Source organism: Patagioenas fasciata, chromosome 1 (genome assembly GCF_037038585.1).
Source record: "Patagioenas fasciata isolate bPatFas1 chromosome 1, bPatFas1.hap1, whole genome shotgun sequence".
NCBI lineage: Eukaryota > Metazoa > Chordata > Aves > Columbiformes > Columbidae > Patagioenas > Patagioenas fasciata.
Genome location: NC_092520.1, coordinates 154,828,691 through 154,843,047, shown reverse-complemented (window position 1 = coordinate 154,843,047; position 14,357 = coordinate 154,828,691). Strand labels below are relative to the sequence as shown.

Here is a 14,357-nt window from a genome sequence, read left to right as displayed (position 1 = left end):
CTTCATTTTAAACAGGATGTTTGTGTGACCTGCTGGCTTAAAACTCAACTTCTTAGCATATACCACTGCATTACCACATGGAAGGTTCATGGGAATGATTCAAAGCTGTGTCAGGGGAAGTTCAGGCTTGATATTAGGAAACATTTCTATACAGAGAGGGTGATCAAACACTGGAACATGCCTACAGGTGTTTACTAGGCATTCGGACAATGTCCTTAATAACATGCTTTAGATTTTGGTCAGCCCCGAATTGGTCAGGCAGTTGGTCTAGATAATTGTTATAGGTCCTTCCCTACTGAAATAGTCTATTCTAGACAGTCCTAAACTGTCCCCTTCCAAACTAGCCCAGAAACGTAAGAAAAGCAAGATGAAGGGGATGGAAATATAAGCCCTCTGTGTCTGTAATACAGCTTGGGCCCACAAGAAATCTTCCCATATCTACACAAATCACCATGACCAAAGATTTCTACTACCTACTCTATAGACCCAACCAACTTGACATGTATCTTTAGCCTTAAATTTTGGCCCATCAAACAGAGGTATAAAGCCCTGTGGTGCTAATAATAGGTCACCTTTGGATGACAGACCCTGTCAAGAAGGCAGTGAGCAAATGTAGCCAGACAGTTCCCAAGCTGGAAAACCTGAATGGCTCTGTCCTGTGCTGCTCAAGTCTCCACATGCGTTTGTGTCTCTCCCTTGTGCTTAATTTCATAATAGAAGCACTAATTCTGATTGCAACACAATGTCTTATGTAGAGTTAAGGAAACAGAAACCACTAGCTAGAGATACTGCTCAAATTAACTGCCAAAAAACCGAACACCTACAGTCCACTCTAAGGCCGCCCTTGGTTCCTTCACAGGTCCATTGGAGACTGCAATGTTGACAGAATGCACAGGAGCCAAGTGCTGGAGGCCTGACCTTGAGATTGCTTTCCTGCAAATTGAAAAGAAAAAAAAAACAAAAAAAACAAATAAATGGAGTGTATATCCAATATAATTACCCAATTATCCACCCCACCCTTCTCCAGAAATCAGAAGAGGCAGTACAGCATCTAATTTCAGCTTGAGTGAAATGGTGCTTGAATGCCATCTTCTGCTAAAGCAGTTTAGGAAAAGAATAAAGTAATGTGATCATTGAAAATTACTGTTTAATGAAGATCAGTTACTCATCTGGCACTAAGCTGAAATATCAACTCCAGTGAACTACATACGGTTTTGTTTGCCTGTTTCAGTGGACTTCTCCTTCATTACACCTATTCCTTACATACCAGCTGAACCTACAGAACAAATTTATACATCATTCCAAATAGCCTTTATTGGAGGAATGAAATATGAGTTTATACAAAGAGCATACCATCTGTTGCTTTTACTTGCTTTATAGACTGGGAAATTTCACTCGTTCAGTATCAGACTATGTAAAACAAGCATCCTTCAAGGTATTACTGCTACTTTCTGCTCATATTTCAATTCTGTCTTTTTGATCCAAAGTCATTCTTACAGCTCTTGAGGCAAAAGTCACAGATGGTGACCAGAAACACTCTAGGAGCTCCACAAGTGCCAACGGCATAACCATTGCCTCTTTCCCCCGTGGCACCCAGCCCTGCCAGATCAGCCTTGAAGAGTGAGCCATCAGGTGAAAGGAAGCACAGTACACTGCTGATAGAAAGCTCAGCTCCTCTTGGACAGTGGGTTTCAGAAAGTTTCATAAAATTATTGCATTGTATATTTTAGCACCCAATGGTGGTGGCCAAAATAATCTCACAGATTCAGCTGCTATGAATCAGATGAGGACAAAAGCATCTAAAGGAGAGATCTCTTTTTGTAAGGCAAATACGCTCATCCCCCACAAAATGAAATGACAGTCTGTTTGTGTAAAGTGCATTTTTGTGATACCACTTCCACAGTGCAACAGCTATATATAGCATCTCCTAATCTTACCACTGTCCCAAGGCAATAAAGGTCAATTGAGCCAGTGATGACAATCCAGGTCAGCCATATGCTAAATAAATCTTTTCATTGTCCTGAAAATATACAGTGCAATATGTTTCCACAGTAAAGGAGCTTGGAAACCTCACCATTCACAGTGCATGTCTAGAAAATTTGAGTGGGCTGAATCCGAATCTCTGAAGTTCTCTTTCCTGCGGGTAGCATGAACAACTCAGCACATTAACATCAGCTTCTGATCATCCAGTGCACCCTTTCCACTTATCAACATAGGCAAGATATTTATAACACTTTTTTCAAAAATATCTTGGATTTTACAAAAAACCCTTAAAGGGAAGGAGCCCAAGGAAAAGACTTTCACTACCTTGCAACATATCAAAAGAGAACAATTTATTATGAAAGATTTCATGCCATATAGTTCAATACAACAAAAGCTACACATCTTCTGAATGACCAGATTAAGGTCTTAAAGAAATTAACCACAAGAAACTACTACTTTTTTTTCCAGAAAACTGTCCAATATTTTGCAGTCTCCTTCCACGTTGTTTTAGGTATCATTTTAGTTATTAGTCCTTCGTAAACACAACAGTACATTCTTGTGTCTATTCATGGTTTACAACATGGTAATTTGTTTTGGTGGAAATGGGGCAGTATCATATTTTCCACACTGTATCACTGACAGTGAAAAAGCAAACCTACTTAGTCCTGCTCTTGTAGCAGAGGAAGGTACCAGCCACTTTGTTCAAAGTAGTACTTAAGCAAAAGTGGCTGAATAATAAAGAATTAACAATTAACTCTTATTTGATGAAAAATGCCAACATTTTCAGCCAACATGGCTTACAGCCTGTTATTTGTCAAGCAATACAGTCTGTAAAGTTGCATACATCCAGTAAGCAAATTTACTAAGCAAAGTCTGTGATGGATATTCCTAGGAACAAATTTATCTGGCCAGTCAAAGGACAAGGCTTCCAGCTGGAAAGCAAATTCAGCAGAGACTTAATAGGTAAATATAAGCCTAATGAATGGCTACATACATGTCAGCCACAAGCCTTGGATACTGTTTCAAGTCAGAATTAGAGATGTGCAAGCCTCCTGCAGTAGAACCCAAGACTTTGGTTCACATTTCTCTAAAAGTAAGAAGAATTTGATGAGATGTTTAGAAGAGACTTGGCACAGTTTTGTGCCAATAGCCTGCCCTTCTTCTGCACAAGGATTAATGGCTTTGTCTAAAAAGCACACGAAATGCAGACATGACAATAATGTCTTTTTTCCATGTTTGTTTTAATATAAAAGCCTTAAAATTATTTCAGGGATTGCAAATTTGGATGAACCAGCCAGAAGTGACCTTTATACCGAGGGGCAAGCTAAAAATACCTACTTTTACACAGCTTATCAGAACTTTGTCTCAGGATGAAGAGGCACACACAGTGTCAAAAGACACTGCATGCATCACAGAAGCCTTTCTCAGGCTAAACAGCAAACACATGGCCTTTTGATAACTCTAAGGCAGAACAGAGAGGGGAAAATTGGGGAAAAGGGAAGGTAGCACAAATCTAATAACAGAGCAGATTCTGAGTATCCAAGTAATCATATCTCATATTAATTTAACTAGCAGATTATACTACCTGGCACTTTTCCAATAGCAAGGTAGCACGAGTGGCTTTTAGTTATCTTTCCCAGCAATTTCATCTCCACTGTGCTGAGTACTTGAGTGAAAACACAGACTCAACAGGCAGCCTTTCCCATAGAAGCAAAAGTAATCACTGTTGCCCTGATAAGGCACAGCCAGAAACAGTGAATCTGCATTTTCATGATATATTCCATTCTTCAGACTATGAAGTCCACAGCTTTATTAAAACGGGCAGGCACATCAGCCAGCTTGCTGATGTAACAACCAACAGCAAGTTAATGTCACATCATAAATAATGAGCTGTATTTTGATAATTACTTTTTCATATCCAGTAATCAGTAGCTTGTAGTAGATGTTATTATCAACTTAGCTAACACACCACCATTGTGAACAAGCATGGGTGCACATATATGTGTATGCCATTAGATATACAACAAAAAAAAAATTTGTTACTAATTCCATAGTTGATACTATTAAGGAAATTCTTCAAGTAAGCAGTTGACTGTCTTAGAAATAAAAAGACTCAGATATTCAAAAAAAAAGCATTACATTTTCATTTTGCTGAAAAGTCAGGCGAGACTCAACCTACTTATTAGATCAAAGGATACATATTTGATTAGGGGGAATTTGAGTTTATACCCAGACTTTGGCTTTACTGAGTCTTTTCCTCTACCTAAGGCATATAAAAATCCTCCAATGAGTTGTTTAGACAGAATAGTTATGCCTGAATCCTCAAAGACCACAAAAGACAACTACTGAATAGTATGTAGCTCATTTAAGTGTTAGAAAAATTTATTTGAAAAAGAGTGAATTAGTGCTGCACGTGGTTAAGGGATTGGAGTGTCATTTTAGTTGTCACTGGTGTTGAAGTTGCTGCCTTTCCAGGCTGGGGTTATTACCCTCCTTATCACAGGGGCATAAATTACCACTGTGGTAATCTCTCAGCTGCAAGGTTGAGAGATCATAAAAACACAAAGACTGGCTTCCACAGATCCTATGGCTAGGGCAGCTGCCAGAAGAGAGATTTTTGGGAGTCTTTTTCCAAAGTTAATCTAGATATTTACCAAGAAAAGGACAGTCAGTTGTACAACAATGTTTAGATGACAAAAGATCTGCTCTTCTTTGAATATTCAATGTAGATAAACCCTACAACTGCCAGCTCTCAGCTTTGCCAACCACAGCTTGGAGATACGTATACAAGGCCTAGCAGTACCTGCACAGTGTATGAACAACGAATATGTTCCCAAGTTTGTTTGGAGGCACTTTTCACACCTGCGATTTGGTGCTTATGAAAGTCATGAACAAGAAGTACTGGCTAAACTCTGGCATTATTTAAGTTTTCACCGTGCATCTCCACCAACTTCATAGTGCTCCTGCAACGTGCTTCTTCCCAGCTTGCCTTCCAGACATGTCATGTTCTCCTTCCCAGCCGACTGGGGGCAATGACTATCTCACTGCAGCATCAAGATTCCCAAATTTTTTGCATTCGATAGGAAATAAGTCAGTTTCAGTCAAATCAAAGCCATCTGCCTGGTCCGGTATCTTATTTCTGACAACAGCCAGCAGCAGGTGTTTAGAGAAGCACTGGCACAAATTGGGCGATCCTTACAGTCCCAGCTTCCAGTAATCAGTAGTTTAAGGACTTCCTGAGCTGGAGGCTGCTTCCAGACCTTTATGCTTAATAGGCTGTAATGGCTCTTTAGTCTAGGAATGTGTTGGTCCTTCCCGAACTCATTTATACTCTTGGTCTCCACAGCAGCCGATGTAATGAGCTCCACAATTTAATTATATGCAGTTTAAAGTACTTCCTTCTGTCTGTTCTTAAAATTTTGCTTGATAATTCAATTGGAATATCATATTGTGAGGAGCAGCAAGTGATCATTTTCCTCTCTACACCTTCTGTGATTTTATGAATCTCCATTCATCTACTCCTTCATTCACCCATAGTCCCCCACCTACAAAGCAGGTTCAGACTTCTGCTGATACTGAAGCTGTTCTGTCAACATTTTCTAGATCCATTGTATCTTTTTTTTGAGGTAGGATTGTCAGAACAAATATTCAAGATCTGGTTGCACCAGAGGTTTATCAGTGATGTCATTATACTTTCTGCATTGTTCTTATTTTTCCCCCTCCCTTGTTCTGAACTCTTTACTTACCTTTTTATCACTGTGAGCACTGAATTAATCATTTCATAGGAGTACTTGCAATTATCCAAAGTTCTCTTTCTTAAGTTCTAAATGCTAATATAAAGTCCAAACTTTAAAGCTTTTTTCCCCTCTCTGTGTGCATTATTTTGCCTTCATCAATTTCACATTTCAACTGCAATTTGCTGCAGAGTCATTCATCATCATAAATCTTTCTGCAAATTGACCATGGTCAGCCTGCACCCACACCAAGAAATTGTGCAGAGCAGCAGCAATCTTCACCCTCTCACACTTTGTTCCCTGTGAGCAGTGCTGTTCGCATCACAGATCTCCAGTGGTCCCCATCAGTAAACTCCTAAACAAAACTCTGAAAAACCACTCAACAGTTGCTAACCACTCCATTGCTTGCTACATCTAAACTATTGTTTAACCATGTGAAAATCATCCCTCTTTGCCCTAGTTTCTGTACCAAAAGCTTTTTTCCTACCTCATCGGAAGTTTTCTGGAAGCCCACATGTGCTTCTGCAGCCAGACCACCCCAGTGAACAGGCCTTGTGTCTCTGCCAGCAATTTCTGCAAGACTCACAAGTCCTGGCTTCCTTAGGAAAAGCTGTGCTGGTTCTCCTCCAGCAAATCAGATTCAGCTGTTCATTTATTAATCCTACATCTTATCAGCAGCTCTAGCAGCTTCTCTGATTAAAACTTACTGCTGGGTTACCCCATCAACACTCTTGTGAGCCCCTAGGTGACCACGCCACTCCGTTAGGATTGGAGCTGATTTAAGGGAGCTATTATAAATCTCTTTCAGCAATTTCTTATTTGAATTCCAATCAGAACACTTAGCAAAATCAAATCCTAGTGATTAGTTATTGGCCCTTTTGTCAATGCGATCCTTAGCATCTTACATAGACCTTCCCATTTTCCTCAGGTTCATCTACATGTATAGAAGCTCAGCCTAGTACACTCTCAGCCACCATCAGCAGTGAACCCTGATGCAAGAAATTCAATTAGTACTAAAAGAAACAGACCTTTCAAAAGTCATGAAATACTTGTTTATGCATCTGTCATTGTCTGCTGCCCAGGGATTGAGACAAAATCATAGGATATATAGAATCTGTGTTCTGTAGTTCAAGTGTAGACAAAAACTGATGACGGCAAGTTGGATTAACATGACTACAGTATGGTCATGGTTTTTTTAATCATATGATAAAATAACTTATACTGATTTTCAAAAGGGCTGAAGATAGTCTATGTTATCACTCTGCCAAGCAGAGGAAAATAAGAGAAAACTAAGGAGGTTTTTAGGGTACTTCTTGGTGACATCAAATAATCTTCATTTGATCTGGAAGACAGAGGGAAAAGAAAACAAGACATGGAGGAAGGAGAACTAAATCCTCAGCAGTTTAGAACAGCAAAAAGTAAGGGTTATTTTTATTTTTGTAATGTTAGTTTTGGAAATGTTTTCTTACCTCTTAGATGCTAGCACATAGCTTTCAAAAATAATTTACAGTAATTTCTCTATCAGACTAGGATCCTCCATTGGAATAAGTCATTTACGCAAGCCGAAATGTCATTATGAGTCAAGAAATATATGGCCTCACACAAACTATGAAGAAGTATTCTGATTTTCTTCTTTTCTATGAATCAAAACTGTGTCTTGCAGTTCTCAGTTTTACACTGTTATCTTCAGAGAGCTGTTCTAAATGTGAATTTTTGGAACCTATTTCCATGCCCCTGAATTGCTACCTTTATTTTCTTCATTTGTGCAGTCTATCCTCCTTAAAAATGGAAACAGTCAGACACAAATACCTAGGACTTAAGGAAAGAAAAAAAGCAAGCTTTAAAACAACCCAAAATGACTAATTTTTCTAACAAAATATTTCAGAAGCACACAGAACAGAAAAATACTCTCTCTTCTGAAAAAGCAAGTTAGACTTTCAAATTCCAAATACATTTTTTACAGGAAGAAGAGAGTCTAGATAATAGAGCAGGGAAGGGAGTTCAGGCTTTGCCTGTGCAGTTCTTGAGCCAAAAAAAAAAAAAAAAAAACCAAAAAACAAACCAACCAAACAAAAAAAAATAAAAAGAAAGAAAAAGCAAAACAAACAAACAAAAAAAACAAATCAAATGAATGAAACAGGCACCTACATTTACTTTTCATTACAGTGATACTTGAGAAAGGCAAATAAAAAGCAAAACTACTATTCAATAACCAAATAAATTGCATTTTCTCTCCCAGGAAGGAAGTCCAACAACTGAGATAAGAAAAGGTTTGTCCCTCACCTTCCCTTCCCAGGACTGTATGAGATATTAAACAGACAAAAAAAGTCAACAAGTGCCTTTTTCTTTTCATTCCTCAACACAAAGACCATATGGTTCAAGGGTGTATACTGACATGCTGAGAAAATCTTGTTTTGAGCATGCACCTGGAATAACAGGCCCATAATTCCTGGCAGGGCTGGTGGCTGTTATGCTGGACAAGCACTATCAGGCTCCAAACACCTGCATCTTTGTCCCCTCCATACCATTGCTGACTTTCTTCCATTTCTTCTGGCATGGTTTGTATCCACCAGACTAAGGCCCCAGGGAGCAGGCACACATCCACCACTTCCAATTTCTCTGTTTAAAACAGAGTTCAGCCAAGGAGAAAGAGGATGTGTTGATGTAGGTGAATAGCAGATGAAGAAAATTGAAAGCAAGTGATGATTCCTCAGCAAGTCTGTGTAGCAACTTGTTCCTGTAGGACCTCATCCAAAGCTCAAATTCAATCAAAAGGTTTTGATTCCTTTTAACAAGTTTTAGGATCAAAGACTGGAGGCTTAGAGATAAGTTTTCAGATCTTTACACAAGCCCAAAAAAATCCTAAACAAAGATTTAGGGGTCTGGGTAGAAAATAAAAATCATAATAAATCATCACCTTCCCTTCTTCCCATTACCAACATTTGTCTGGCAATTGAGAAATGAGGAAAAAAGCACACCTGGTATGAAAATATTGCCTCTTTCTTCAATGAACAGAAAGCAGAAAAGCGAAGAAACAGCTTAAAATAAAATTACAGAACTGGAGGAGAAACAGAGCAGCGCTTGAGTCAGAGGTGTTAACCTCAGAGTACTCAGTGTGTTTATAAAACATGAATTCATACTCATTTACCACTGAATAAAACATGAGTTGTCTACCAAAAATACTTATGTTTGAAGCTCATTCTTGATAATCAATTTTGGATTTACATGTAACCATTCAAAAAAAAAAAAAATCAGTCTCTCTGTACTGAACCTTAGCATTTCTGCATGGAGGAGTGTTTCATATCAGATTAAGAAGACAACATCGCCTGTGTCAGGCAATGTTACAAATCACACAGAAATTGTGTTGAGGTCCTGCTGCCTTCAGCAGGCAGCTGCCACTAAAATGGTGCTGCAGGGATGGTCCAAGGCACCCTCAGTCAAGAGGGAGATTATTGCACCACTCCTGACGCCAAGGGACAGCTGCCACCGGGTCATGCTGAGGTCTGAGTTGTGGAAGAGAGAAGCTTTCAGGAGGACAGAGAGGCAGAAAAGTGCAGGCATCAGCTAGAGCAGTGATCTTTGTGGCTGAGAAGAAAGTGGGGATCTTCAGCACTCATTAGCTGCTCTGCTGGATCTAATCAAAGAGATGTCATTACTGTAGTCCTTTTTTTTCCCCCCCCTTTGAAACTAATTTCAGAAATGCTCATTTTTCTCATGATCTGCTCTTTAAACAGTTTCTTCTTATTTTTTCATCTAATTTCTGTTAAAATATACATACGAGGTTTTTCTTTTTCTCTGTTGACTAACCAGTTGTATACAAGCAGGATAAAATAAGCCACAATACAAAAGCACTGTCAAATGCACATAACAAGCAAACAGCAGGGAGGAAGAAGATTTATTTTTCCTCTAATTTCTTTTTTGATACTGTAATACTGGGTGCTGCTTTTGTAGTGCCTGTACACCTTCAGGGAAAGACATAAGAAGTTGCTGGTGCTCCTTTAGGGTCAGATGCTCAGACACCTTGACCTGATAGAAGCCTTCCCACTTCAACCCACCTAGAGCTGGAAGAGAACTGGACATTAACCTCATGACAGGACACATCTCATCACTTGGACATTATTCTAATCTGAAAGAGATTTTGAGAGTACAAAAGGGACTTGTAATGCCACACTTTTAACTCTTGTGTTGGTGTGCTATTTATTTGCTGGAGTAATTTGGAGAGAAATACTAATTTGAGATGAAGTCACTGAGCAAGACCACCATGGGACTGGAACAAAATATTATCACTTTATGCACTGTTTTTATTATGAAAGAATAAGACTAGCTTCTGAGACCTCTTTCTGTCAGTGAGCATCAAGATGTGAAGATAACTGACAGCATGGGAAATTAAAATCCTTTACCACAAAATTATCAGAGCAAAAGGTATCAACCCTACCAACATCCTGCCCACTTTTACCCTGGAGCTCCTCGCTCTCTGCCCAGAAGTAACACTTGTAGCATTGAGAAAGTAGGTCAATCACCAAATTCAATCCAACTTTCACCTTGTCTTTTCTTGGGGTTTTTAACAGGGAGCCAAGTATCTCCTCCTGCACAAAATAAAAATGCGTGTCCCCTAAGATTTAACTTGTGTGGCAATGCTACGTCATTTTACAGTGGTACACAACTAAGTAGTCATTAAATCATGGCGTTTTCAGCTAGAACGAACACTCACTGGATTAAGATCAGCAAGAGCAAGTGGACTGCTCATCACACTTTGAACTGTAGCTTTCCCCAGATACAGTGTTATTAAAAGAAAAAAAAATCCAACTCCAATAAAACTAAGTAGCACTTTTCTTGAAAACTTGTTTGATTCCATCAGCCACACCAAAAGCACAGTAAAGTACAGAAATAAAATTACTGTATTTTTCTCTCTGCTTGTTTTAATATCGCATCACCTATTCAAAAAGACACAAACACAGAGTTATTAGATAATAACCATGGGATGGATGAAATAATGTCTTGACAACTAAACGACCATTGCTATGACAAACAGGAGCAGAAAGATCCCAAATGCTTTTTTTTGCCCCCCACAGATACAGAAGATGCCAGGCCAGGCTACCATCTGTGAGCTCATTGCACACATGTAACTCAGGAGAGATTAAACCTGACCTTTTCTTAGCATGGAAGTCCAAACTACTTTGGAACATCTGATCCAGTGTGATTATAATATGTATGTCAAAAACATCTAAGTGGAAGACAACTAGGTTACTTGTAGTTACTTCTTATGTCACTTTCCCAGCAGTCAAAAATGCACTGAATCACTAGGTGTTATGCAGATTTTGGTGTTACATCTACTTTAAAAAGAGAAAATAGTTCTCCCTCCAAGCTCTATCCTATACATCCCTTGAATAAGTAAAGCCTTCACAAAATGCTAATGGACAGTGAAAGACAGGTAGGAGAAGAAATACTTTGAATATGGTGTTACTGAAATAGTATCATTGCCCTCCTTCTAGTGATATTCCTCGGCAGAGGTAGCAGCACAACTCAACCAAGCCAGCCTGCGTGCCTGGGGACCTGACCCACAGCATATGAGTCACCGAGGAGGAGGAGGATGTGAACAAAGCTACGTGCACACCCCCACAGGCATGGTACTGCATCGAGTTGTTCCAGCTTTGTTCTTGTAGCTGCCTTTACCAGAGCAGAAGAACAGAGTGAACACAGTGAAGAAGATGAGAGAACATGAATAAATTCCACATGTCAAAAGACAGATAAGTCACGAAATTTTAAGTGGAGCATGCCCAATTTCTCCTCTAGCTGGGATGAAAATGTACTTCTTAGTGTTGGTTTTTGCTGCCTTTAAGGTGAAGATAGTCACTGCTGGTGGTAGGGGAAGTACCCACAGAGGAACTGGGACTCCTAGCATGGACTGAGGAACTGCAGACCAGAACCATTAACAGCAGAAGTGTTGTGCTGGGTGTGTGGCTGACAAAGAGACACATCTATCTCGGCAATGGGGAAAGAGAGAGGTGATACAGTGCTTCGAAATTTTTGAAAAAGTACCTAACTGGCAAAGTTAATACAACCACAAGACCCAGCCTTGCCAGCTGCCCTCACAGCAGGTTGTTAGAACATCTCTGCAAGCAATACTACTTCCCAACAGCCGTATTCAGGCTCTCAAGATATTAAGTGATACTGAAAGGTTAACAAAAGTTCCTACAGAGAAAAAGCAAGTGCCAGCAAAAAAAAAAAAAAAAAAGTGGGTGGGGGGGACCAAATCACACACAAAAAACACACGACACCACTCTTACATGGGGAAGCAAAACAATCAGACAGAAATAAAATTAAAATTAAGTGAAATATTCTTGCTATCCTTTCATTCCAGATTTTCTTCGGTACGTTCTGTTACCTGAAATGAATCAGGATGCCCACTCCTCCCTAGCACTTGGTGACGAGCAGCAGTTTTGTCAGGAACTAGAGACCAGATCCTCAGCTGGCAAATATGGTGTGATTCTGAACTTCAGTGAAACGATACCACTTTGTATCACTTGAGGCACTATCCACAAATTAGTTGTTCTTAACTGACAAACAGTAACATACTAAATCAATTATTTAAAAGTAATACCAAGTGAGGACTCAGTGAAACATTTTAAGAACTTTCAGGGAACATTACAAAGAAAAAGAAACCCATTCCCATTGCTGTTGGGAAGCAGAGAAACAGCTAATTTGTATATATGGTGAGAGCTAAGAAAACATTACAACCCACACCAGAAAAAAAAAAAAAAAAGAAAAAAAGAAAAAAGTAAAAGCACAGAACACAAACATTTTTTAGCTCAGAAAATTGTGGTACTGTGACTTAAACAAATTTTTAAACTACTTTAGTCTTACTAGTGCAAAATCAGAATGTAGAAATTGCTTCCTCTTAATAAGACCTTATTGTGATTGAGGTCAAGTCTGTGCCCCTGGGACCTAAAGTAACCTAAAAAAAAAAAAAACCATGCTAAGGCAGTGCCTACAGAAGAAGCTGTAGGTGCTCTGAAGTCATTCAGTTCACACCTATAAGCGAATCAAATGTAAATCTCCCACTGAGTAAAGCTCTAAGAAAATGGTGACATTAAATTGTGTACAATAATAAAAATCGCACAATCTACCATGCGATGAATACTAAATCAGATTCTCACAGGTCCTCCAGAACCTCCACCTATTTTGCTATTCTGATTGCTTTGGTTTTTAAGGCATTTGGTTGCAAAAAGAAACCCCAGTCCATCCATAATGCAGCAACGCCTGCCTGAATTTGCAGAGAAACCGATGCAGTAATTTTGATTATAAAAGGGCCATGATTCAAACGCCAATGATATTACTTCAACACTGTTGATAATGTACTGCTAATCAAAGCATATAAGAACAATGAAGACTAATATCTACTCAGCCTATTTGGGTGACTGCTCATTTTGGGTAGGCTTTCAAAATAACATCGCTGATAGCAGCGATACTGTAAACTTCATTTTCTTGACATGTCAGGATTCAGCTTTCCAAAGTTGAGAAATGCTGCATTAACTGCATTAACTGATTAAGACTGTAATTCCATCTGGGGGAACATGATAAACTTGAGCTTTGTTCTTGTGGTCTAGCATGTCACCAGAAACCTTTGCTGGAGTTACAGAAGTACTACATGCAGATGAGAGTGCATTACCTTATCAATAAAATGTTTCAAGAGCTTTTCCAGAAGCAGCAGCAGAAAAACAAAAAACAATTGAGCCTTAAGACAAACTGTTTGTTCTGCCTTATGAGTTAATTTATAATGCCAGAATATACCATTAAGTAACACTTTGTTTGTAACTTCATTTTAAGCTCATCAGTAGCAGAAACATCTTTAGAGCACTATAAATTGAGAGATTTCTTCTTTGTAGAGTTGTTCATATTGTAGATTTTAAAATGTGTTATAAAGCAGGGAGTTCATAGATATGAACAAAAAGACATATCTTCCTCAGCCATAAATTGTTCCCATAGAGCTCTGGATTTCAGAATCAGCTTTGGACAGAGAAGGTAACATTTTCATCAGATGCTGACAATCAGGATTTACTGGTTTTTTTTAATTTCAGTACAGAAGTGAAAGGAACTTGCTATGTTATCTCATCCAAATCACTGGATCCTAAATTTAGAGTAGTATCTTAACCTTCTAATCTATTCAAGACCTTGTACTGAGATCATGTCCACTTTAGTGTGTCTGTCTTCACTGACTTGAAATTCAAATGAGAAGGGAAAGCACTAACAATAGTTTTCTGATAAACACTTCTAGCAAATATCTATAAGGAGAAGGGAGGATATTTTTATTCAACACTGTCATATATATGATCTGTCTTACTAACATTACCTTCTTCCAAAAGCCACCTTAAAATGGACTTACTATTGAGGTAATCACCCCTAATGTAGAGCTCACCAACCACATCTCTCCCCATAATTTCACCTGACAGAGACACTCAAGAAAATGAGGCCAGAGTCTATACAGAGGGAACGAGACTAACTAGAAACTTGCAGAAAAAGTAGGTTGCCCAGAAGTAAGAAGTCTGTCGCAGGTGCCCTGAGCCTCTCCTTGCAAATCCCACATTTAGGATTTTCCTGTCACACTGATGATCAGTTGGCAAGTCTTGTTCTAGTCCCCCC

General features: G+C 39.0%; 1 protein-coding gene across 9 annotated transcripts in view; it reads right to left on the bottom strand.

Annotated features, from left to right (window-relative positions):
• Nucleotides 1-14,357, bottom strand: part of DGKI (diacylglycerol kinase iota) — a 214,940-nt gene that overhangs the window by 135,385 nt on the left and 65,198 nt on the right. For 8 of the 9 annotated variants that reach the window (XM_065839772.2, XM_065839756.2, XM_071798478.1 and 5 more), the window contains exon 2: nt 825-933. The exons of the other annotated variant lie outside the window; for it this stretch is intronic. In XM_065839772.2, coding sequence (XP_065695844.1) covers nt 825-933 — 109 coding nt within the window. The remainder of the gene's footprint in view (nt 1-824; nt 934-14,357) is intronic. 9 annotated transcript variants of the gene reach the window in all.